Raw genomic sequence first — 23,714 nt, 5'->3', positions numbered from 1 at the left:
TCTTGTTTGGAATTGCCTTTAGTCTATTGTTAAACTCTTCTCGATATAACGATATCCTTTACTACGATAAACCCTCTATAACGAAATTTTTTATGATATTTCGAAACCGCTACAACGATATCTTTATATTTTTTTCACTCAAAGTCATCTTAAATATGTTTTTTTTTTAAATTTCTCACCAGATTTTGTTCTTTTGGGGATGTTCAACAACATCGGTATTTTACACTATCCTCCAAAATGTTAATCAAATTGCGGTGCAGCTAGCTTTTGAGCAGTACACAAATGTGTAATGTGGTAAACTATTCTATAGGGTGAAACAACTACGGTAATTAAATTTAATTCATCAAAAAAAAAATATCGTTCATATCATTAAATTCGAGCTTTTTGCTACGAATAACCCATAAATGCATTTTATGCGTGCTAAAAACGCCAGTTCAAAAAAGACGCCAAAAACAACGTAAATTTGCCTGATGATAATGCTGATCTCGATATAACGATAGCCCCTCTACAACGATATTTTTCTTCGTCCACAGAGTATGGTTATATCGACATTTCACTGTACTATATGTTTATATTTTACTGCTTATAAAGCACTTTGGAAGAGAAATAATTTTTTATAAAATTTGAATACATCATATAAAAATAGCTTTATTCTACTATATAAATTAAACCAATTAATTAACGCAAATTTTCTAGTGATGTTTAGATTTTTTTACTACCCATTATTCGCTGATGAAACCTATAATCAAAGGGAAATGAAATGTCCAATGTTCATAATCAAGACATCAAGTAATGACAAAGACACAAATTGCTTTTAATTAATGACTTCGATAAAGATTACTATTTCTATCAATGTTGAATCTAATTTGTTTCTTGCTAGGGACTCTTTTATATTTATAACATCCAAAATGTCAAGACTTTCGAAAAATAATATCCATTAAAAAGTATTTTCCATTAAATAATATCGCAAACTCGTACGTCATACGTAATTAAAATTTAGCGCAACGTTTTATTTGTTATAAATTGAGCTAAAGCAGCGAATTTCGTACTTATTTTAAGTTTCGTTGAAAACAAATTATTATCCTTTTCAAAACTCGTATCGTGATTTGGGTTCTACAAGTACCGTGATGTTTAGTAAATGAACACATCAATGACTCGTGGCTTTCATTTTTAAACCTTTATTTAGCCATTTTCCTCTATTCAACAACTCTGTACAAACAGACTGCGAATATGCAGTCATATTACATGGTTTCTCAATCGGCGATTGTACTTGGTTCTTGAATAAGCTTTCACATGACACAATTGCCACTCATTCGTATTTATAAACGAGAGATTCATGCCATTCATTATATAACGAAGAACACATCAACAACAAATACTCCACAGCGACAACATAAACGACAATAATACGCAAAATCAACAATAAACATGGAGACTACTTTCTAATACACGTTTTTTTTTTTTTCACTCCGCGGCAAAATGTTTCTTCCATACACGGTTCAACAAAATATAAACTAAATTATCCGAATAATCCTCTCGTTTTTTTCTATAGAAATTATCATTTTTTTGTACATGTTATTTTATTTTTGTAACTATTTTTTTTTCAATATAACTTGCATTCCAAGCAATAAAGTGTTTTAACTGAAAATTATTCAATGATTCCAAAGTTTTTCTAAGTATTCTGAGGGAAGACTTTGTAACAAGATTATTAATTATTGTTGATGATGATGAGAAAAATAATATATATATATATGAACTTGAAATTGATGAAAATCAGAAAAATAAAAAAGAATAAGCATTGCTATACATTTTTGGAATGTTTTAATATTTTCAAAATACGTTAAGCATCCCAGAAAATAAAACTTAACTGTTGCAATAAATGGCATAATTTTTGAAATAATGTGATCTAATTCTAATCAATTACCTTTTTTAAATACACCATATTAAACAATCATAATATTCAAATTTATATTTTCCGTCCGTGTAATTACTATCTACGTAAAATTCAACGAAAGTAAATATTATCAAACAAAACACTAAAATAAACTAAAAAATTTAATTTATGATGAATTATATGAAAACAATGGTGTATATGAATATTCTATATTGTAACGAATATTTTGGCGTGTAACGCTCTACTACGTGTTTCCAACGAATAAATCAACTGAAATTCGGATAATTTTATAATTTTCTGAGGTGAAAATAATTAATAGTAAAAGCAATTCTACCTTTTAATATGTTATTACAAATTTTGCTGGCAAGAAATATGCTCGCATTGAATCCTGCTTTAAAAAAAAAAGAAAAAAAAGGTTGATGAAAATATACTCAGAGAAAACTATTCCATAATGCTCTCGAAAACTTCACCATAAATACAATCGAATTGTTAAATAGTTATCGAAACACAACACAGCACAAACACAACAAGTGAACATAGAACGATGTTTCTGCATTAAATATTGACGCATGCAAGCAGTGACACTTGGAAAGAGCGAAACATCTGAAATGGAAGTTATGCTTTAGTTATGAGTTAGAATGAAGATAAGCCTTTCGCGTTGTTTGTGTGTTCGGTAATTCAGTTTTGGTGGCCATAACTTGATTGACCATCTGCTTAATTGAAAATCTCACTAGCGAGCGCAATTATATGATCTAAATAGCAATGGACAATAAACAATTCACCGGTCAAGAATTGAGCAAAAGTGTGCAATGTATTAGATGTGCTTTGACAATCACAGTTTTATTTATTGTAAATGAATAAGTGTTATTAAATATTAGAGTTGGTAATTTTTGAACATCAAATATTCTCAACAAGTTACATAAATACATAATCTGAAATTTTCCAGGACCTAAAGGTATAACAGTTGATATTTATTGAATAAATTTTACTGTTGAACCAAATTTTATGAACAAACATTCCATATATATATATATATATATATATATACGCCAATTTATAACGCAATTTTCCCCTCTAATGAATTTTTTCCTCGTGATGGTTAACTTAACAACTCAATTAGCTTGGATAAGATTATGTTCGTAAAAAGGAATGGTAGCTAAATGCTTATGTTGTTTTCGATCACACCGTGCATAATCATCATTTACAAAGACCCAGAGAAAGTAAATTTGCAAAATCAGTTCACGCAGGAAATTTTAATTTAACAAACACGTTAATGCTTATGCGAATGTGATTTATGTGGTTTATAACCATTAAACTCAAAATGATACCTGTCAACAAACGAATAGCGTTAATCAGTTAGGAAGTGTTCCTAATGACACACGGCAAAACGCCGCACGGAATAATCAAATAGAAGGTTAATTGTCTGATGGTGATTATCGTTTTGAATTTCCGATTGTTGGGAAAGCTAATGCTGGAATACGAAAGATTATGTTCGAGTTAACGGAATTCGCAATTTAGCTCATCATGTGCTACAATGCATCACAGATGCAGGCATTGTAAATGTAATTGAAAAAGGTTTTCTAGGTTAAGACTAGAATAACATCTATACAGTTCGCTACATTGGAACTCAAAAAGTTATGGGCAAGTATTTACAGTGATGAAGAATAGCGAAATGTGTGGGGTTTGTAATGAAATAAAATAATCATAGAACAAGTAATTGAAAATCATTATTCGGGAATAACATTTTATGTCAATGGAAAGGCACAAGAAGAAACCAGACAAAAATTCGCGCAAAAAATTAACAGTATTTTTGGTAATGTAAATGATGAGATGGTACTGTAATAACAATCTCCAAATTCAAAATAGTGCGAGCAAATTTTAACTCTGTGATTGGATTTGTAGAATAAAATTTTGTCACACTGCCTAGATAATAAAAATGTTCCTTACGGTTATCATAAAAAAAAACAGCAAGAATATAACGATGACTAGAAAACAAAGAAAGATCAAGTAAAAACGTTTCAGATAAATTTTTTTTTATATCTTTAGATTTTTCAGGTTGGCTGTAACAATTCGTGATGTCAAATCAATGTGTTAACACAAGATGTGTGAAACTTGCATATACTATTATATATTTAAAATCAGAAACTTCGTTTCTTTTTTGACAGCTCCAAAGATTTAAAAATTTCAACATGTATTTTCATTTCATTGCAACCGATTTTTGTCGTTAGTTATGATAAATAAAATTATTGATTATAAAATGTCAGCTTACGGTTATTTTATTTGGACTATGCGAATCACAATTATACATATTATCAAATGCTAACAGTGAAACTTATTTTTATCAAGTCGGACCAATAAAAAATGAAAGAAGTTAAATATTTGTCATTGACATGTTTTAGGTCCAATTTAAAATTTTCTAATCACCGAAAGACTCTGACACTCGGATTTGTTTCTATCTTTTCTGCCTGGAAGAAAACGACAAAAATATAAAGCGACTTTTCCTTTTGGTATCTAGCAATAATTAAGCTTAGATTGAATGCATTGACTGATGAATCGACAGTAGATAGCAATTTTATATTTTATAATCGCTATAATTACTCGAACTAATTGAATGATAAATAGTTATAAAATTTACAGATTTTTTTTGTCAAAAGTAGTTATTCCCACTTTTTTCTATAAGAATGAAAAGAATTATAAAGGATATTCAGGGATGGTTCGTTTACTAAACAAATGCCAGCATCCACTGGAAATGCCGCTTTACAATGTAAGGATAAACTAATACTGGTGTTTAAAGCTGGTCGCACTATAGGATTTCAAGAAAAACTACTTGAATCACAAGCTACGTAAAAATGCCGACAAAAATCGACGGACGGATGATATGACTTCACAGGCATTTCCCTAAATTTTTCTAGCAATGAGAACGTCGCTACAGGTTACTGTAGAATAGCGTGACAGATCACTCAACCGATCAAACTAGATGAAGCTTGTGTATGCATGTAACATATATATTTTTTAAATTATCAATTCGTCATACCAATTCATGCGTGATGATTCGTGAATACAAAAAGCAGAAATGAGTATGCATCAAACACAGTTTGAAATCATTTATAGAATTTTACATTTTTCAATTTTATCTTAATGATATAATTGAAATTTCGAGTGTTGTAACACTGTTGTAATGGTGCCATCCCCGAGAACAGTATTATTAAAGAGAGACTATGGTAAAAATTCAAGAGCTCATCGTTTTATTCTTTATTAAGAGGCTCGATCTGCTATTTTTCATTTTTCTAAGCCTACGAATTTCATCCGTTATGCTTAGAATCCTTTTTATTATCAAATAAAAAAATTGGACAGTTTACTTTTCTTTTTTTAAGAAAAAAGAGTGGAAATATTTTTAATTTAAATGTTCCTCAACGTACTACTATTGTGACAGTTTAGCCAATATAGATGTCATTTACTTTCATGAAACTTGAGAAGGCATACAATATTCAATAATCTATATACTTATGATCTATCAATATATTTTCTTTAAAAAAAAAAGCAAAGTTAAAAAACAAATTACTAGTATTATTTACAAATCTATCTAGAAACAAAAAACCTGAGCCCTGGTACCCGATTTCAGGGCCTCAAGTTCTATTCACCTATATCTTTTACTAATATTATCTAAAAATCTAATATATAAGTAGTACAATGCCATGGGACATATATAATTTTGGTTTATCAACTATAGAGCTGAGTCTCTCGGTATTTGTCTTTCATAAAATCATTTCATTCGAAACAGAAAATATCTGAAATAAGATTTTTTTTTTCACCCTGTTATAATATATACTATACGAAATAAACCAAGTCAATGTGGTTGGTTTTAATGCTTACTTTAAAGAAGATATTCGGGAAAAGGTAACGACAAATCAAACGCTTAAAAATTTAATTTTATCTTCACACGATTCTCTCTCTCTCTTTTAGGAATAAAGCAGTTATTTGTAACTGATTTTAAATTATAACGTTTTAGTACCTTAAATTTTTATACATCAACACACACAACAACGGTGATATAAATTTATAAATTTTGTACATAAAAATTGAATATATTATTTCGGAACACAGTGTTCACGAGAATTATAAACATATCCATGAAAGATAGTTTTTCGTAATTTTTCTCCAAGTGTCACTGCTACAAGTGATTTCAAACGCTAACACGATAACTTCATTACATTTTTATGAACAAGAACAAATTTACTGTTTCGTTAGTATTCATGCAACCGTAAAAATACGCACTGGTATATTTTCAGCGTAACAACTTTATGAACCACAATGGGAGGGGTGGGGGGACTTCAATTAAAGAAGTGCACAAATATTTCGTGGAAAACACACGATTCAATGTTGATCTAACTTCATCTACTACGGCAGGACAAAATCTACATTTCAACATATTGAATGAACAAGAGCTAAATAATATTCCACTTTTTTTTTTCTCGAATTATATTTATATATAAATTGATATTTACCAAAACATGCACATTTCGTGCACGAAAACGTTTCATATCATCAAAAACATCGTTTGTAACGAAAGCGAATCATGATCTCATGTTTGTCTCATTACAAACCAACGTGAATAATTAAATAAAACATCACACAATAAAATTCGGTAAATCAAAATATATATGTATATATTATGAATCAAAATATAGGAATCGATCGAAAAAAATATAATTTTTTAAAAAGAAAATTCGTCTTATAGTTTCAAATTTCCAACTATAAATGTTGCTAATTAATGAAACAACGAATAAAACTGAAATTTTAGGTTCAATATCGGGAAATTAAAGTATTTCACTGATACGTTACTGACGCAGCAGTTCTTGAGGAGATAAAAAAAAGTAATAAAATATCTCCCCACATTATAGTTGCAGGAATTCAACCTTGCTACGTAGCCAACAAACTAAGAGCAATTATCATTCTAACACTAGCATTGAGATATAAAAAGGAACCAGACTCGAGTCACACAACGGACACAGCCCGGAAAATACTGATGATTTTGTTTGAGCACGACGAATCCCTCCCGTGTCTAATAACTACCAAGGGCATTCCATCTAATACGAGGACAGCGTAATTTTTAAATTCAAACATTGGAAACTTGGAATTGTCAACAAGGGGAATCAGCAGTATTCACGGGAGGGTAAGAATTTGTTCTATAAGACAATATCATTCACTTTTTTTTTTGTAGCTGCAAGACCACACGAGGAAACGTTTTCCAAGATGCCATTGAATTTAGATAGCTCTGCTTCTTTCATAGGAATCATCGTCGAGATCATTCTATCACCGACGGACTTAATCTACCAACTGAGAGTTCGAGTCAGATTCCCTTGAAACATGCAAGGCTTAGATCGAGTTTAGCAAAGACCGTGATTTAGGGATAGTCCCAACAAATAAGCTTCATGAAACTTTATTTGTTGGGATTGGATGCTTCATGGAACCTTTTCGCTTGAAATACTTGCACTCGGAGGTTTTACCCATTTTCACCATCGGTCTAGATCAGGATTCTCGTTCACAAATGGCCATCGGAAGTGAACAAAGAACATAAAGTGAACACGCCCATTATTTCACCACAGTAACGTGCGCAACTGCGTGAGAACGGTACAAATATTACAAAATATATATATATGTATAATTATGTATATGTATTATACTGTAATCAGTACAGGAGCAAAGTATTGCGACAATGACAACCGTACCCAGACAGTTGGTAAGTATCCAAAAATCGGTGACAGAATGATCCCAGATGCGGTTTTATGCCAGGAGTCGCAATATTTTGCCCTGATATGATACGAAACACAATAACATGATGACGTGTTTACTATGCTCGGCGAACATCAGACTTTACTGTTCAAATCAGCAGAGAAATCCTGCTTTTGAAGTGGAAGCGATTTACTATTACAAGCAAGTCTGTAACCACATCGTCAATTGATGGCAAGAGGAGCCAAGCCAGGCTGGAGAAGCACATCATCTCACCCAACACGAATGTCGTCTTCATCGTACCAACAATGTTGTCTCATGACCCACTCATGTTTGTTGGGAATTTTATACATTATACTGATAACATTGAAGGAATCATATGATAACTCGTTATAGAGGTGATACATCACTTGGCATGAGTCAACAGTTCTCATTTTGTTATCAGTTCGTTGGTTAAAACCAGATTATAGTTATATTATGTCTTCACAGTTCACATATAGACATCATGGTTTAAAATTAACAAGAATAACATCATTTATTCTCAAGTCTTTCGTAAGATTAAAATACTTAAAAAAGAAACAAAAATTCACAGATGTAAATGATGTATAATATCGCTCAGTTCTGTGAATACAAAACTGACCAATGGTTGTTAGAATTCATCTCGCTAAATGAGAAGATCCACGCATTTGAATCGGAAAACAATATCTGAGTAAAAGATATAAAATACTTATTTATGTTCTAATTTATACTAATAAGAAAAGTGTCTTCATTTTTTGGGGTTCAGATATCAAATGACCGATTTAGTAAATAGTATTGTTCTTTTATAAATTTAGATGGTAAAAATTGATTAATCATTTTTCAGTTTTTGGTTTGACATTTGTATTTTTAGTTTTAGCTTTTACTAAGGGTAAATTTAATATTAAAATCATTTTCATTTCTGGGTATCATTAACAAATAAGTGTCTGTGAATGAGCAAATTCATTTTGTAAATTAAAATTAAGAGAAAAAAAACGGAATTTTGAAAAACTTAACGATATTTTTGAAGAAAAAGCTTCGAACAGAATAGAATCATTAAAAAGAAAATAATAATCATAATGCAAAGTTTTTCTTGCTACACAAACACAAAAGAAATATACTTACATATTTTTTGAAAACAAAAACGTTTATGACAAAACTTAATTATGCTCTCTTACGTTAGCTAAATTTGATCGTATTGGTGATATATGTCATGATTCACAGAAAGTTTTTAAGAAATATTCCTGTTATATTCATCAAACAATTTGATAGTTCTTGTACTTGGCTGGAATAACTTGACAAAAAACAAAGATATTTCAAATTAAAAATATAAAAATTTTTTAGGACTATTGCAGAATTAATTTATATATATGCATCAGTAAAAACTAATCTAGTTTAAAACCATTAGTTTTGATGCCAAAGAAATGCATTCCTCTGCGAATTCACCATTAACGGTCTTCAAGTCTTGAAATACTCCGAGTTGATTCCCGTTTTTATAACTAGCACTGGAATGGAAGAGACGACATTGGAACTTTCGTTTGTTGTATTTCACACGTGCAGCACGTGGCAATCGTTATTTTAGCTCCTAAGTATTTTGAATTCATCAGCTGTACGCGTCCATATGACGATGGCAGCACATACTACAAAGTCTACGCACACTGACACACAGATATTGGTTGCGCGTCTTTTTATTCGAGTTTTGTGAAGTCCTGTGTTGGCACTCAATATGTTGTCTTCGGCGGTGTGCGAAGCAATCTAAAATATAGCAGAATGATTTCTCAAGTTTTTTTTCAGATGGGAATGTATGGCCACATGACAGCTGTGTTTAACATGAGCTGAGAATCTAGATTGTGACAACAGCAAAGAAAAAGAAAATCTCTGTATTAAAAGATCCACAAGTGATGGGTGCTGAGCATTCGCATTTCTTGATCGTACAAAAAAATCAAACAGCTTCCAGATCAGCACAAACGGAAACGTTGTGAAGGGGAAAACAAAAATATGCGGAATTTGACTGATAATTCGTGTGCAGGGAATATAAAAATAACGAACAGAGCACACTCCAAAATTAATCCATAACATTACGGCAAAAGCATCATCAATTGATAAAATTATGTTTTCTTCGTATCATGTGCTACGAAATTTCGTGGGCGTGTTGATATTTTTGTATACATCCACGAATCCATTTAAGAACTCCCTTGCTGGAAAAATAAATTATTCATTCCTAAAGGACCATGGAAAGTTTTCGACGACACACAAAATTTCCGAACTTAACTTCACAAAAAAGCTAGATAAGATTTCATTTTAAAGCTCGATAGTTTGACACTTAGCACTTCTCATAATACAATGTTCGTCTTTACCTTCGACCACGATAGATCGATGAACTGCACTTTTGCTTGTTCTTTCGATACATGGCAAAGGTCTTGCTTACGGTCAGTATTTCATGAAATGAGCAAGTCTGCTTAATTTCAGACTGTTTTTCTTGATGAAAAGTAAACGTAAAGAATTATTCTATCAGCTTCCACGCGCATTTTACATTTTACGCAACGTACTCGTATCCACATATGAATTGTTGATACAGTTCATCGGATAAAAAAACCTTGAGATTCAACTAAATAACTAGTACTACTCTGTCGGTACGACGACAACTTGTTTATACTATCCAGAGAGCTAACACACATTATTTTAACCTTAGAAATATCCAATTTTTGATCAAAAATATATAACAATAACATAAGCAAAACTTACATTGTTTATAGATGATAGTGTGCTTATAAGATTTCGTGTGATGTAAAAACAAATGCTTTTCTCTTCAATCTTACAGTAAGAAACAGCATAAATTACGGTATAAAACCAAATAGAGTGAATTCAGTGAATTTGAAGACGTTTCTGATTATTTTTGATTTATGTTTCTGTTGAAAATATTCGGTACCCTAGCGAAATTCAATGGATAAAACATTTTTTCATAAGGATTATCTCAAAACGTGGAAATAATTTTTCTTTAGATTTCCTACCGAATTAAAGTCTGAACTTGGTGAAAAAAAAATACTAATTAGGATAAGTGTCCATTAGAAAAAAGTATGTAAATTTAAATGCTGCTGGAAATACAAAAAAAAAAAAAAAAAAAAAAAATATATATATATATATATATATATAAAGTTTTTCTAATAGAAAGAAAGTTTGTAAAGTTTTACAGAATCGTAAACACAGTGAAGAAAAAAATAGTCTCTAATTTATTAAGAAACTTTGATCCCGGAATTAAAATTTGGTTATTTCTTTCAAAAAGTTGTATGACAGCTCTCTCGGATAGTAAAATTCATAAGATTAAGTAGCATTTTCTTGAAAGAAAGGCTAGGAAAGTATACGGTGTTTTTTTTTTCCAAGAAAAAGCGATATCATCCGTACACGTATGGTAATCTTAATTTCACGTTATTTTTTTCTTGTTATTTTTTGACATCGTGTTAATTTTTTAGGGAAATCACTCACAAATATAATGAGATTCTTGGACATCTTATAAAGACATATTTTCGGAAGATTTCCTTTCTAATCTTTTTCTTTGATTTTTTTGGTCCTACTTTAGTAGGATATGATGTAGTACACTGTTTTCTGGGGTTGTCTTTTGGCTGGGCTGTCCCTCCCGTCTATTCCTCCCTTTCCTCACGGAACAGGTAGGTGGTCCAGTAGACCAGATTAAACAGGGCGAACATAAGGGGAAAGAAGATGCGAGAGATGACGTCGATGCGCTTCGACCGATTGGGGAACTTGTTCATCCAACGTTTGCACAGGTTCGCCTTCGGACTCTTCATGTGCACCTCGCACTGGCGCATCTTCTCAGCATGCAAATCACCATGATGGTGAACCAGGGGCTTCTAATGAAAAAAAGAAAAGCAAATACGAAAATCAATCTTGCTCCAGGATAACGGAAAGAAGACGCTATAGAAATATCAAATTTACATGCAATTTTCCAAGAACAACTGAAGGGTTCTGCCGAATGACGGTCTATGTTTCATTTTTGCGAAATCGGTGTTTTTGACTAAAAACGTTCCATATAGCTTCAGTTACACGATTTTCAACTCAGTTCCTGCGAAAACCAACATATGTCTTTGCTATGCCACTTTACATAGCTGCAATCGTGAGTTCCGGAATATAATAGGAACAATATCTATGCCGCAATTGTGTGTTCATTGTTTTCTTCAGTTACCGTCCTAGACGGAAAACGGTCCATGTTTATTTCCAGGGAAAACAAAAATTTCCCTAATTCAGTGATAATTCTCATTGTCTCCTCTAAAGTTTGAAAAAATGACAGACGGTTGTTCGGCCGAACCCTTCAATTTTTAAAATCAGCGCTGGTAGAGAATTGGGATAGACAATAAAAGGCTCGAAAATAGCGTTTGAAACTTCAAAAAAGCCCTATTACACTGATGAAATATAAATCAAAAATATATTTCGTTAACGAACTATACCGAGATCAATGGCAGTTGCTTCATGGAGGAGTTATACAGGGTGTCTCATGCATTCGTAAATAGTTTAAAAATTCATAGAAAAAGAACTGGTAATGTGGTGTCGAAAAAGTAATTCTCACGAAGGGGAATTTTTTTGGAAAAGTAAAAAAAAAATAGTTCAAATGTTTGTCGATAGAAGCCGCTTCACGAAAGCAAATCAGGAGTGATTGGACCTGAACCTTTCTTCAATCTCTTCAGTGACCAAAACATTCGTAAAGCTTCGGACGTTGAGGTGAAAAAAAAACTTCACCGATAGTACTTTTTCCACCAATATGTCAACATCACAACAAAAATCTTATGCAAGTGCCAATAACAGGAAAATTTATAAATGAACTGTTAATCGTACACCTCCTGCATTTTATAGCACTGATTTGTATATTTCCGGTGATTTGCTTCGGTGCAGCGCCCTCTATTTACACAAGCTATGTAGAACTTTTGCTGAAGCAACTTGGTATACAAAGAAGTTCGTTGTGACAAAGATTGCATATTCCAACAAGATAGTGCGTCAATTCATGTGACGGGTTACACACAGCAGTGGTTTAAGCAAGAAAACATCAATGTTCTTTCATGGCCGGCTAGTTCTTCTCATCTCGATACCATGGAACACTTGTGGGGCATCCTTTGCAGATCGGTATACGCAGGTAGGAGACAATTTTCTTCCATCGAGCATCTAAAAGCTTCCATATCACAGGCTTGGAATGATGTCTTATGATACTCTGATCGATTTGGTTGAATCCATGCCAAATCACATTATTGCTTTGATTAGCAACAGAGGTGGTTGTGCAAAATATTGATTAGATTTTGGTAAATTTATATATTATTTGTTTGAGTTTTATTTTAATGTTCCCCAGGTGTCTTATAATTTTGTCTACACTATAGTTTTTGTTTTCCCATAAAATAATGTGTGTGTGAGAATATTTTGTTAAACTTCCAATATTTGGTATAAAGTTATTTTGCACCGGCATAAAAATGTTTGAAATTTTTGATATTTTTTACGTTGCTCCTTGTGATTTCACTAAAATTTAAGAGTGTCTTATAATTATACCCCGCACTGTATTGCCACTGGTTTGCAGTTTACGTTCACGCCGTTAACTGTGAGAGGCATGTTAGCATCTGACATCAAAAATGCAATTTTTCAGTCTGAAAAAAAGCTAAAGAAAATATCATACCATGGCAAAAGTAGTAGCTCCATCTTCCAGATGATCCGCTTCGAGAGCAGCATGTTCCAGCTCCCACTGCTTCTTAGCTTGCTCTTTTGCGTTTTTCTTATGAGCATCGCTACGGGAAGCGTAGTTTACGAGCGCAAACTCTAGAAGTGCCCCAAAAACAAAAGTGAGGCAGACCCCCGTCCACACATCGATAGCTTTAGTGTAAGAGACTGGAGGCAAGGAGGCGTTGATGCCCGATGTTTGCGTCGCCATAGTTAGCAGTGTTGTAACTCCAAGAGAAACGCGGGCAGGGATAGCATTCTGATCCAGCCAAAACGACACCCAGGACACAATGACCAGCATACAACAGGGAATGTATATCTGGATCAAGTAGTAGCTGAATTCTCGCTTGAAAAGTAGATCAACTTTGAGACAGCTGTATTCTCCTGTAAATACATGTAACAAATATATCTCATTATTTCCATTGAAATAAAGGGGAATTTTTGCAGCAGAAAGGCTATATTTTTGAAATTGTTTCATGAAATATATAGCATCTTCATTAAAACATATATAATCGATTTCACCGGCGCGAGTTCAATATTTGGTTCGTCCTTATCAGGAACTTTGCTGACGTGGGAGTTTCACAGAAACGTAGACATGACCACAGAAAACGATTACTACCGCAGGAAGTCCTACATCAAGGGGTTAGCGCATAAACCTCTTGATGAGTATAAAGAAAGGCTGCCGTTCGGAATCAGCAATAAACTGTAGATCCCGGTCTAATTAGCTCCTGTGTGAAGAAAATGACCGTGGTGCTATAGATCAATGATTAATGATTTCACCTACCTTGAAGTAACATAATTTTCTTCAGTTTCGAAAGGCTACAAGTACCTGATTTGTTAGATATATCTTAACTCTTAAATTCTATCAATTCATATACAAATCAAACTATTAAAATTAACACATGGACTTGTATAATCTGAGTCTATTTGATATAATTCAATTTTAAAGCTTCTAGGGAAATTAGAAATTCAGATTTGGAAAAAAACCCCTCTGGAACACATAGTTCAAGAAAAATACTCATCCTATGCTCTTTGGATATCTTTATATCTTTTATAAAACGATTGAAACTAACTAAAAATCAATATTGAAAATTAATTATTTTAGCTGTTAAAATGCAAAATAGAACTTATTTTTTTTTATCAAAGAGAACAACATCAACGCGAGAAAAATAATGACTATGCTACACTCATCTTCTCGGACATCATTTACCTTTCGTTTAGCCTGACGCATGAGTTAAATTGCTGATGTTATACAAGTTGCGACAGACAAGATTTAGACTATTGGTTTGCCTGGTAAAAGGTTTGCGTGTCTGATGATGCGAAGTTATTCAGTTAAATGTGAATTGTGCCGATCAGCAACTTTCTCACACATATTGACCAGTGTTAAATGAGATAAAAAAGAGGTAAACAAAATTATTCTTCTCACCTGTATTTGTTCGACTAGTGCAGTAGTCTGTAAAAAACCTCTCTAATGTGAATCGTGGAAGGTGAAGGTTCTTAGTGACTTGCACAGGATCACCTTCTTTCCAAAGAAAAACTAAATCATCGGTAGTATAACCGTCTAAAAGGAGAAACATACAGTAAAACCTTGTTAAGTCGAATTCAGATATGTCGAAGTCTTAAAAAATCATGTTTGCAGTCGAACTCTGATAATTCGAGTCAGAAATAATAAATAAATTTTGAGACATTCCACCGGATAACCAAAAGGTATCTAACTGTATAATTTTGTGGCTATCTTTTTCTTTGTTTTCCATTCATCTACACGAAAGAATTTATTTATTGAATAGATTCGACTTATCAGAGTTTTACTGTACATTTAAATTACCATAAACTGGAAAAAAATTACCGCATCCTTCTGGAAATCCGAGAACGATGTGATACTATTCCCAACTTGCATCCTTTGGTTTTTAACAAACGGTCACAGTTTTCTGCAACTAGTAACTAAGGAGTTTCGTTGAATAACTTCTTAGTTTCCAGCATATTTTTACCCTTATGCGTACCATGCATATGGTTTACATTGATTTCACTCAAATACACCTGATTACATTTATAAAAACATTTATATACGTTTATGCACAGCATTAGAGAAGTCTCTTCACACTTTAAAAAAAAACATAAAACAATATGTATCCGAGAAAAAATAATATCTACAGTCTGTTGTATTCATACAACAGGCTTCAAATATTATTATCAATATTCAGCCCAGAGAAATACATTCTACGTTAGCTACACTAACAAGATCTATTTTGGTACGATATATTCCCGTGAAATATTGCAGAATCGACTGTTGTAGCAGCCGCAAAATCAGTTCTCAGTTCTCCAATGTAAAAAAGGAGGAATTGTGGTAAACATTTTTTTCACATACTTTATACTCAAAGAACTAAAAAATTGCGACCCAAAGATCAAAGTAGCCATGGTATAGAGACGCCCCTGTCAATATAGCTCTCGGGGAATTCTCAGCCGAAAACTTTACGGAAGAATTTCATTTTTCGTGGAAATTGGAAATATGTTGGTTGTGAATATTTTCGTTGAAGTGAATGCAAACTACTCTCTGGTATATCTACTATTGAATAGTACAGTTGCATTGGAAAAAAAAATGAAAAAATAAAAATGAATTTCTCACGTTGGAATCGGAACTTATTTTGTTGATCCGCCAAAAACAGGATATTCTGAAGCTCAAATTACTGAGTTTTGATCATTACCATCACTCGATCTACTCGCCTTTTTGAAAAAATCCATTTAATGCAGAATTTATTAACTCTTTTGAAGGCAGCTTGAAAATTAATGAATTCATTCCTCAAACCGTTCTTTCTTTTGACAGCTTCGTCTGTCATATCGCCATAGAGAATTCACAAATGGTTGATTTTGGAGTTTAAATTCTTACTATAAAATGTTTATCTAGAGCATAGTTTCCCAAACTTCTTGTTCCATCGCCCCCTTCATCAATTTCTTTTCCTATCATCCCCCGCCAACTCAAGTGAACCCATAGGATCCTATTTTAAATTCGTAGCTTCTATCGCCCCCTACACCATTCTATCGCCCACAAGGGGGCAAAAATTTAAACTTTGGGAAACACTGATCTAGAGTAATAACTCTATGCTCGTGGCATCCGTAATAAGTGGGATTTATCTACAAGTTTTTCCAGTTTTTTTCTATATACAGTAGAAATTTGAATCCCTAGTCAGATGTTTGTCTCCACCTGCCTGGATTATTTTATCCCAAAACTGTACTGTGGTGATAAAAGAAATTGTAATTGCAAAGGTAAATATATTTTTCTGTCGCATTTAATTTTTTTTCGAAGTGCGCAGAAACTTCTAGTTTGCGTTACATTTACATACATTATAAGTAGGTTAACGCGCAGTATATAATATTTGAACTACAATATTTTCAAGCTTATACAATAGATATTTTCATCGGGCAGTACTTCTCAAATATTTATCAAAAGAATCTGAAATTCAATCTGAATACAATATGGGCGCAACATTTTCGCATAATTGGGACTCACCTAATGTGGTTCTGCCATAGATGTAACGCATTCCTTCAAATTTTGTTTTTCTCGAAAATTAATGATTGTATTTATTTTGTATCATCATGCAAAGTAGAAAAATCTTTGCGGAAATTTTTTTATTCATACGTACTTACCATCAAACATTTTCTTGTGATGTCATCAAAAACACATTTGTGTGGTTCTCTGAGTAAATGGAACTATTGTTCTCGGAAAATGTGATTACTTACTTTGTTAATTTATCTTCAGCCAGTAATCAGCGCCCGTTAATAAGTATTTCTATTGCAATCTATAGACATAAATCCAATTTTCTGCTGTGCAACAGTCGTTTACACAACATTGCCATTTTTTTTTCTTTTTCTATGCACTGAGATGTCATTAGACTAGGTACAGAAAGGAGCTTCGTGGATTCTCATTAATACATTCCCACACAAGTATGGATTCCTGGTATGCACTTGTAAGGATCTAAAAGCTTTGCTCTTACAACTATTCGACTTAAGAAGGCGGGAGACAAATGTGCTTTATAGATCAGGGTCTTCCAATTCTTTTGTATAAACACCCTTTCCCCTCTTTAACCGTGGAAAATGTTCTTAGTGTTTTTTTCCTTGTCAAGAAAACTCTTAAGATCCTATATTCTATCAATAGCTTCTAAACCACACATGCACCTCTTCCATATTCCTCTGCGGAACTTCTAACGAATCGGTGCATGTTGGAATGTGTGTGTATGTGTAGTGGACCTGACGTGAAGTTTGTTTCTCTGTAATGCTTGTTGTGTGTAGTGCTTCCATCTGCCATCAATTTTTCTAACTATGAGTGAAGTGTAATAATTGAATAATTGTAGTGTTGTAGGCCTGTTGCTTTCAATAGCTTCTACCGCTGACTGGTTCATTACAGCGCTCTCGACGGTCTGTATGGATCATATAAAATATGAAAATTTACGTGTAGAGATTTTAATCCAAATTTAAATTATACACAACATAGATCAAGATTCAACAGCTTGAAGAATTCCATCTCTATATTTCTTTGAATTTGTATCACCACGAATCTTTTATTGCGTTTAAATGCCAGAGCAGTTCGAAGGTGAGAGTATTTTGGCACGGACCTGAAAAAGTATTAATGAGGCGTATGTACTAATGAATAATTTGGATTTGATTCCTATGCAGGGTGATTCGAATTTAGGAAAAATTTAAAAAATATTTAATTGGTAAATAGTAAAAATATTGCGATTAAATCAGCACAGACACGCATGATATGACATCGGGTTTTATTTAGAAAAAAACAGGAAAATTTGTTGAAATTACCTATGTCCGCCAGAGGGCACTGAAACCACATTGACGACCTAAGAGCATGGAAATTTTGAAGGATGAAAATAGTTTTTATACTCTGCGGAAATTTTCTTTTGTTTCGAGCGTAGTGCTGTCTCGTGGACATAATTTCAACTAAATTCATTTTTGGTTCTTAAAAAAAGAGATCCCGATCTTATATCATGTTGTTTGCCTATTTTTCGTTGCCAATGATATGTGCGTTATTTAATGAAATATGGTTTTTCAAATATTTCCTGGAAAACATAATTTCTTTCATACTGGCAATGCCGTAAAACTGGATCTTAACCCTCTGTTCTACGTGATGTCGACCCACTCAAAAACCGGTTTTTGACCACCTCAGCCACATCTATAAAACATGATTTTGAGCGGCTCGACGCTGTGAAGTGCTGCGGGTGTGGAATCGACTGTAGACAAGAAAATTCCAGATTCTGCCACGAAGCTGGACTGGAAGAGATCTCGGCAACGGGATAAGTCCAGTGGCAAAGTTCTGGCGTCCATTCATTCATTCATGTAGACAAGAAAAGAAACGATATTTTTTTAATCACCTGTGACTGACAGGAATAATTTTTTTCCCTCTCACAGCGTGTATGAAATGTAGCTGGGATGAAATTTCTCAGTGATGTTAGTGAGATCGCCATATCTTGATGATTTCTGAAGTGTGATGGTGCTCGTACCCCGCCGAATAAGTGGGATGCGACAGTAGGTTCCATCGAAAATTGTTTGCCTTGACGTGTGCTATCGCCTCTGTTAGTTTAACCGTATAGTTCAAGAACATCTTGTATATATACCATCCTGGTTAAATTATACATCTCGGTGCATAGAAACACTAATATAGGAAAAAGTGAAGAAAACGTCTCACATACGATGACAACGCAGTGTCAAGTGGTTAAAGTCAAGTAAACCACGGACTTACAAATGAATATTCACTCATCACTTGTAACGTTGTTTACACTTAAACTGAAACAACTTGCTCGTCTTATTTTACACAGAAAAATAAAGATAAAATAAGATTAAAGGCAATTTTTCTGTTTCTTAATCAAATTTTCCCATCAGAAAATTAAGGAGAAAACAGATTGATGTGTTTTTCAGCACAATTAGTTTAAATTATCAAATACTTACCGAAATTTGTTTTTAATTAATGAACACAAACATCTCTATCTTTAAATGACTGAAGTAAACTAGATTGCGATTATAGGAATAAAAACAAAAGTGATATTTTTTATTTTTTCTAGAGATTAGTGTATGTTGAATATTTGTTTGAATTTCAGAACAAAAACGAATGATTTTGGATGTTTTGGTCATACCTAACGACGTGGATGAAATGTTGACAACGTTTATGGCAGATTTTGAGATTATTTGTCCGCAATCAATAAATAATCACTCTTGGGAACATTATACATACCATTAAAAAAAATTCACCTGTATAAAAAAAAAATCTCGCTCAATACTAATGAATTACGTTTAGTTGGTTTTGAATTTTTCGATTCGCCGAGCATAAGAAACAAAAAAAGGATGCGTTCTCACAGCTGTGCTTGCATTGTTGTTTCGTGCATCCATCCAACACCCTCTGACGCTCATCCTCCAGTCATCCTCAGTAAACTGATTGCATATACGTGTATATCTACCGTTTTTATTTTTCACAAAATAAAGATTTTAAAAGTTGCAGCTCACGTCGTTGAGCATTGTTAAGTAGAGAGATTTTTAAATTCGGAAGTCTTATTTTTATAATTTCTCATCCACCCTCAACATAATTTTTTTCTACTCCGCCTAACAAACACGAAAAAGAAAAATATTATGAGAAATGGGTCGTCCCACTCGCTCAGCTTCCCTTGTTATCCCTTCATTAGACTTTCCCAAAACCGTAATTAAACGTGCATTCATTGTCAGGAAAATCATTTTTTTTATGCGGAGAGTAAAGAAAATTTCTTTATGTAACATTAATGAGACCTCGAGAGCTATCTCTGGGAATGTTGTAGAAAAATAAGAATTTTTGCTTTGGCGCGTCAAGAAAAATTTTATTCATTACATTTTTTATTTTTTATAATCATCTCCAGCTATTTCGATAAGACCGCAGTTGTAGTTTTGGGATTAAAAAAAAGACGGGAATATTCATTAATTTGGTTTATTTTTGATATTTAATATGCGGTATTTTTTTTATCAAACACACTTCTTATATAGTTTATTTCGATGGGTTAAAAGTTTGGTTTAGCTGCATGCGTACAAAAGTATAATATATGAATTGTTTTAATGTTAAATATAACCCACAGCGGGGGATAATTTTAATTTTCTGCATATTCTAGAATTCTTTCAAGTATAACTAAAACATTTCTGATGTAAAACATCTCTCTTCAGTAATTGTTGATGTTTGAATACAGAAAATCCAAAACAAATATTATATTCACGAGAAGTAGACTTATGAACATTATTACTAGAACCCCGAAGTTTGGGCACTAAAAATGGTCAAAATAAGCAGGCAAAAAGGCACTAAAAATGCCTAAACTAGGCACTAAAAAAGGCATTTATAAAATGGAAGACAAGGAAAAAGTAACTTAAGCTATATACGTTATTAAGGGTCCGAAAACTAGATAAAATCCTGGCTGCACTCACTCACTCAATCAGAGGTTTCGATAATAGATAATAATATAACTGCATTATTTTATATATCGTAAAATTAATTTGATATTATTACGCCAAAGAAAAAATGGTTGTGGTCCTACAAGATTAGGTCGCTGTTCGATTCAATCAGATACTTGATATGTAATTAGCTAACATGCAAATGTAGTGCTAGTGAAAGTCAAAGAATAATTATATCAAAATCATAACGTTTTCAAATGGAATTATTCAAAATAAACATTTTCATAACATATTGACATATTTTTCTCAAAATTTTTGAATATTGAACTTTGCATTCGGTCGGTTTGCGTCGATATTAGAGAAGCTACGTATAGCAGGCAAAGATGAAGTCTTTGTCACTTCAATGCCTAACACCGCTTTTCCTATCTCTTACGCACTTATGACTATTTGTGTTTAAATAGAGTTGGGAAAAAGAAGAATTTCTGATGAGAATTAATACTAAAAGGATTGAAGATTTTAGAAAGCGAATTTTTTTTGAAGTTCACTCTCTTTCTGAATGCTAAAAATATAAAATTCTACAGAAAATGCCTCTAAAATTCACGAATAAACATAAAACAATTTGGAAATAGACATTTACGGCAGAGAAATCTCGAAAAAGGCATTTCTTCAAAAAAGTTTGAAAATAGCCAAAAAAAGGCATTCATGGCATTTTGCCTGAACTTCCGGGCTCTAATTATTACCCTATCTTGGATAAAAGCATTTGTTCTCATTCTATGTTAACAAATTGTTTGGTAAAAATTGATCGGAAATGATTCAAGAAAAATTATTATTGCGTTTCATAAATTGAAGACCATAGAAATTGACTACACCGGTCTGCAAAAAAAAAAAAAAAAAATTCAGCTGTTTGGGATATTTTTGGTGATTTGTATATTTTTTTTGGGTTGCTGAAACCCCAGAAGTGCAGATTTCTGGCAAACTGAGGATGGTTTTATAAAATACACTGCCAAAGAAAGAGAAAGGGTACTTTTTATTACGATAGGTAAATGAAAATACACTGAAGAGCCAAAAAAACTGGCATCCTGCCTAATCTCGTGTAGGGCCCCCGCGAGCCCGCAGAAGTGCCGCAACACGACGTGGCTTGGACTCGACTTATGTCTGAAGTAGTGCTGGAGGTAATTGACACCATGAATCCTGCAGGGCTGTCCATAAATCCGTAGGAGTAAGAGGGGGTGGAGATCTCTTCTGAACAGCACGTTGCAAGGCATCCCAGATATGTTCAATAATGTTCATGTCTGGGGATTTAGGTGACCAGCGGAAGTGTCTAAAGTCAGAAGAGTGTTCCTGGAGCCACTTTGTAGCAATTCCGGACGTGTGGGGTGTCGCATTGTCCTGCTGAAACTGTCCAAGTCCGTCGGAATGCACAATGGACATGAATGGGTGCAGGTGATCAGACAGGATGCTTACGTACCTGTCACCTGTCAGAGTCGTATCTAGACGTATCAGGGGCCCCATATCACGCCAACTGCACACGCCCCATACCATCACAGAGCCTCCACCAGCTTGAACAGTCCCCTGTTGACATGTAGGGTCCATGGATTCATGAGGTTGTCTCCATACCCGTACACGTCCATCAGCTCTCGAAGCAATTGGAACCGAGACTAGTCAGACCAGGCAACGTGTTTCCAGTCCTCAACCGTCCAATGTCGGTGTTGTCGGGCCCAGGCGAGGCGTAAAGCTTTGTGTCGTGCAGTCATCAAGGGTACACGAGTGGGCCTTCGGCTCCGAAGCCCATATCGATGATGTTTCGTTGAATGGTTCGCACGCTGACACTTGTTGATGGCCCAGCATTGAAATCTGCAGCAATTTGCGGAAGGGTTTCACGTCTGTCACGTTTAATGATTCTCGTCAGTCGTCGTTGGTCCCGTTCTTGCATGATCTTTTTCCGGCCGCAGCGATGTCGTAGATTTAATTTTTTACCGGATTCCCGATATTCACGATAAACTAGTGAAATGGTCGTACGTGAAAATCCGAATTTCATCGCTACCTCGGAGATGCTATGTCCCATCTCTCGTGCGCCGACTATAACACCACGTTCAAACTCACTTAAATCTCGATAACCTGCCATTGTAGCAGCAGTAACCGATCTAACAACTATGCCAGACACTTGTTGTGTTATATAGGCGTTGCTGCCGTACTCTGATTGGTTCCATATCTCTTTATATCCATACGCATGCCTGTACCAGTTTTTTTGGTTCTTCAGTTTATATAACAGTTTTAACATTTCTATTAGTCCGCAGTGTTGACCAGACGATCTGTATTCATTGCTGTTGGCTGCGGAACTTTTTTTTATTGTTTTTAATGCTACTACTACGTTTTCGTTGCTTTGCGTATACAGTTTCCCGCTTAAGCATCCAACAACAGCTATAGCTATTTTTCTCAAAAAGTAGAGCGAATATGACGAAATCAATACCTGATTTGGAATCAGTGCCGAATATCACCCTAAAATCACTGAATGTCCATAAATTGAGGATAATGCCAGCTCCGGCAAATAAAGGTTCAGAAACAAAACAAACGTTACTTATTCATTAAGCCCATTTATTAAACAAAAGATAAAGAACGAAAACGATGGTGTATGTATGATACCATTCATAAAAACTACGATTTTTGCTCCCTGGAGCAATTGTAAAAAATATCTCCTTTACAAAAACTTTCTATTACCTGATTGGTATGATGGTTAATACATTGTATGTCTCCCATGCGATGAAATACAGTCCGTACAACGCCTAGGCATGCTGAGTATCAAATTATCGATCTGATCTTGGGGAAGATCACTCCACTCAGCAAGCAATGCTCTCCGAAGTTCTGGTACACATGTAGGAGGTGGTTGACGGGCTGCAACTCGTCGGCCAAGCATGTCCCACACATGCTCTATCGGATTCAAGTCAGGTGAGAATGCTGGCCA

The 23,714-nt window shown here is 33.8% G+C and overlaps 1 protein-coding gene across 3 annotated transcripts in view; it reads right to left on the bottom strand.

Moving 5' to 3' along the window:
• Positions 1 to 1,162: 1,162 nt before the first annotated feature.
• Positions 1,163 to 23,714, bottom strand: part of LOC149080175 (glutamate-gated chloride channel-like) — a 261,050-nt gene continuing 238,498 nt past the window's right edge. For all 3 annotated transcript variants that reach the window (XM_089239210.1, XM_089239211.1, XM_089239212.1), the window contains 3 exons: positions 14,775 to 14,909; positions 13,308 to 13,732; positions 1,163 to 11,505 (listed from right to left, as the gene is read on the bottom strand). In XM_089239210.1, coding sequence (XP_089095336.1) covers positions 11,278 to 11,505; positions 13,308 to 13,732; positions 14,775 to 14,909 — 788 coding nt within the window. In that variant the 3' untranslated portion in view covers positions 1,163 to 11,277. The remainder of the gene's footprint in view (positions 11,506 to 13,307; positions 13,733 to 14,774; positions 14,910 to 23,714) is intronic.

The sequence above is a fragment of the Pholcus phalangioides genome, unplaced genomic scaffold, assembly GCF_987345545.1.
Source record: "Pholcus phalangioides strain wild (caught in Gottingen) unplaced genomic scaffold, Ppha-v1.0 ptg000011l_1, whole genome shotgun sequence".
NCBI classification, from domain to species: Eukaryota; Metazoa; Arthropoda; class Arachnida; order Araneae; family Pholcidae; genus Pholcus; species Pholcus phalangioides.
This window is presented reverse-complemented; position numbering and strand designations above follow the sequence as displayed.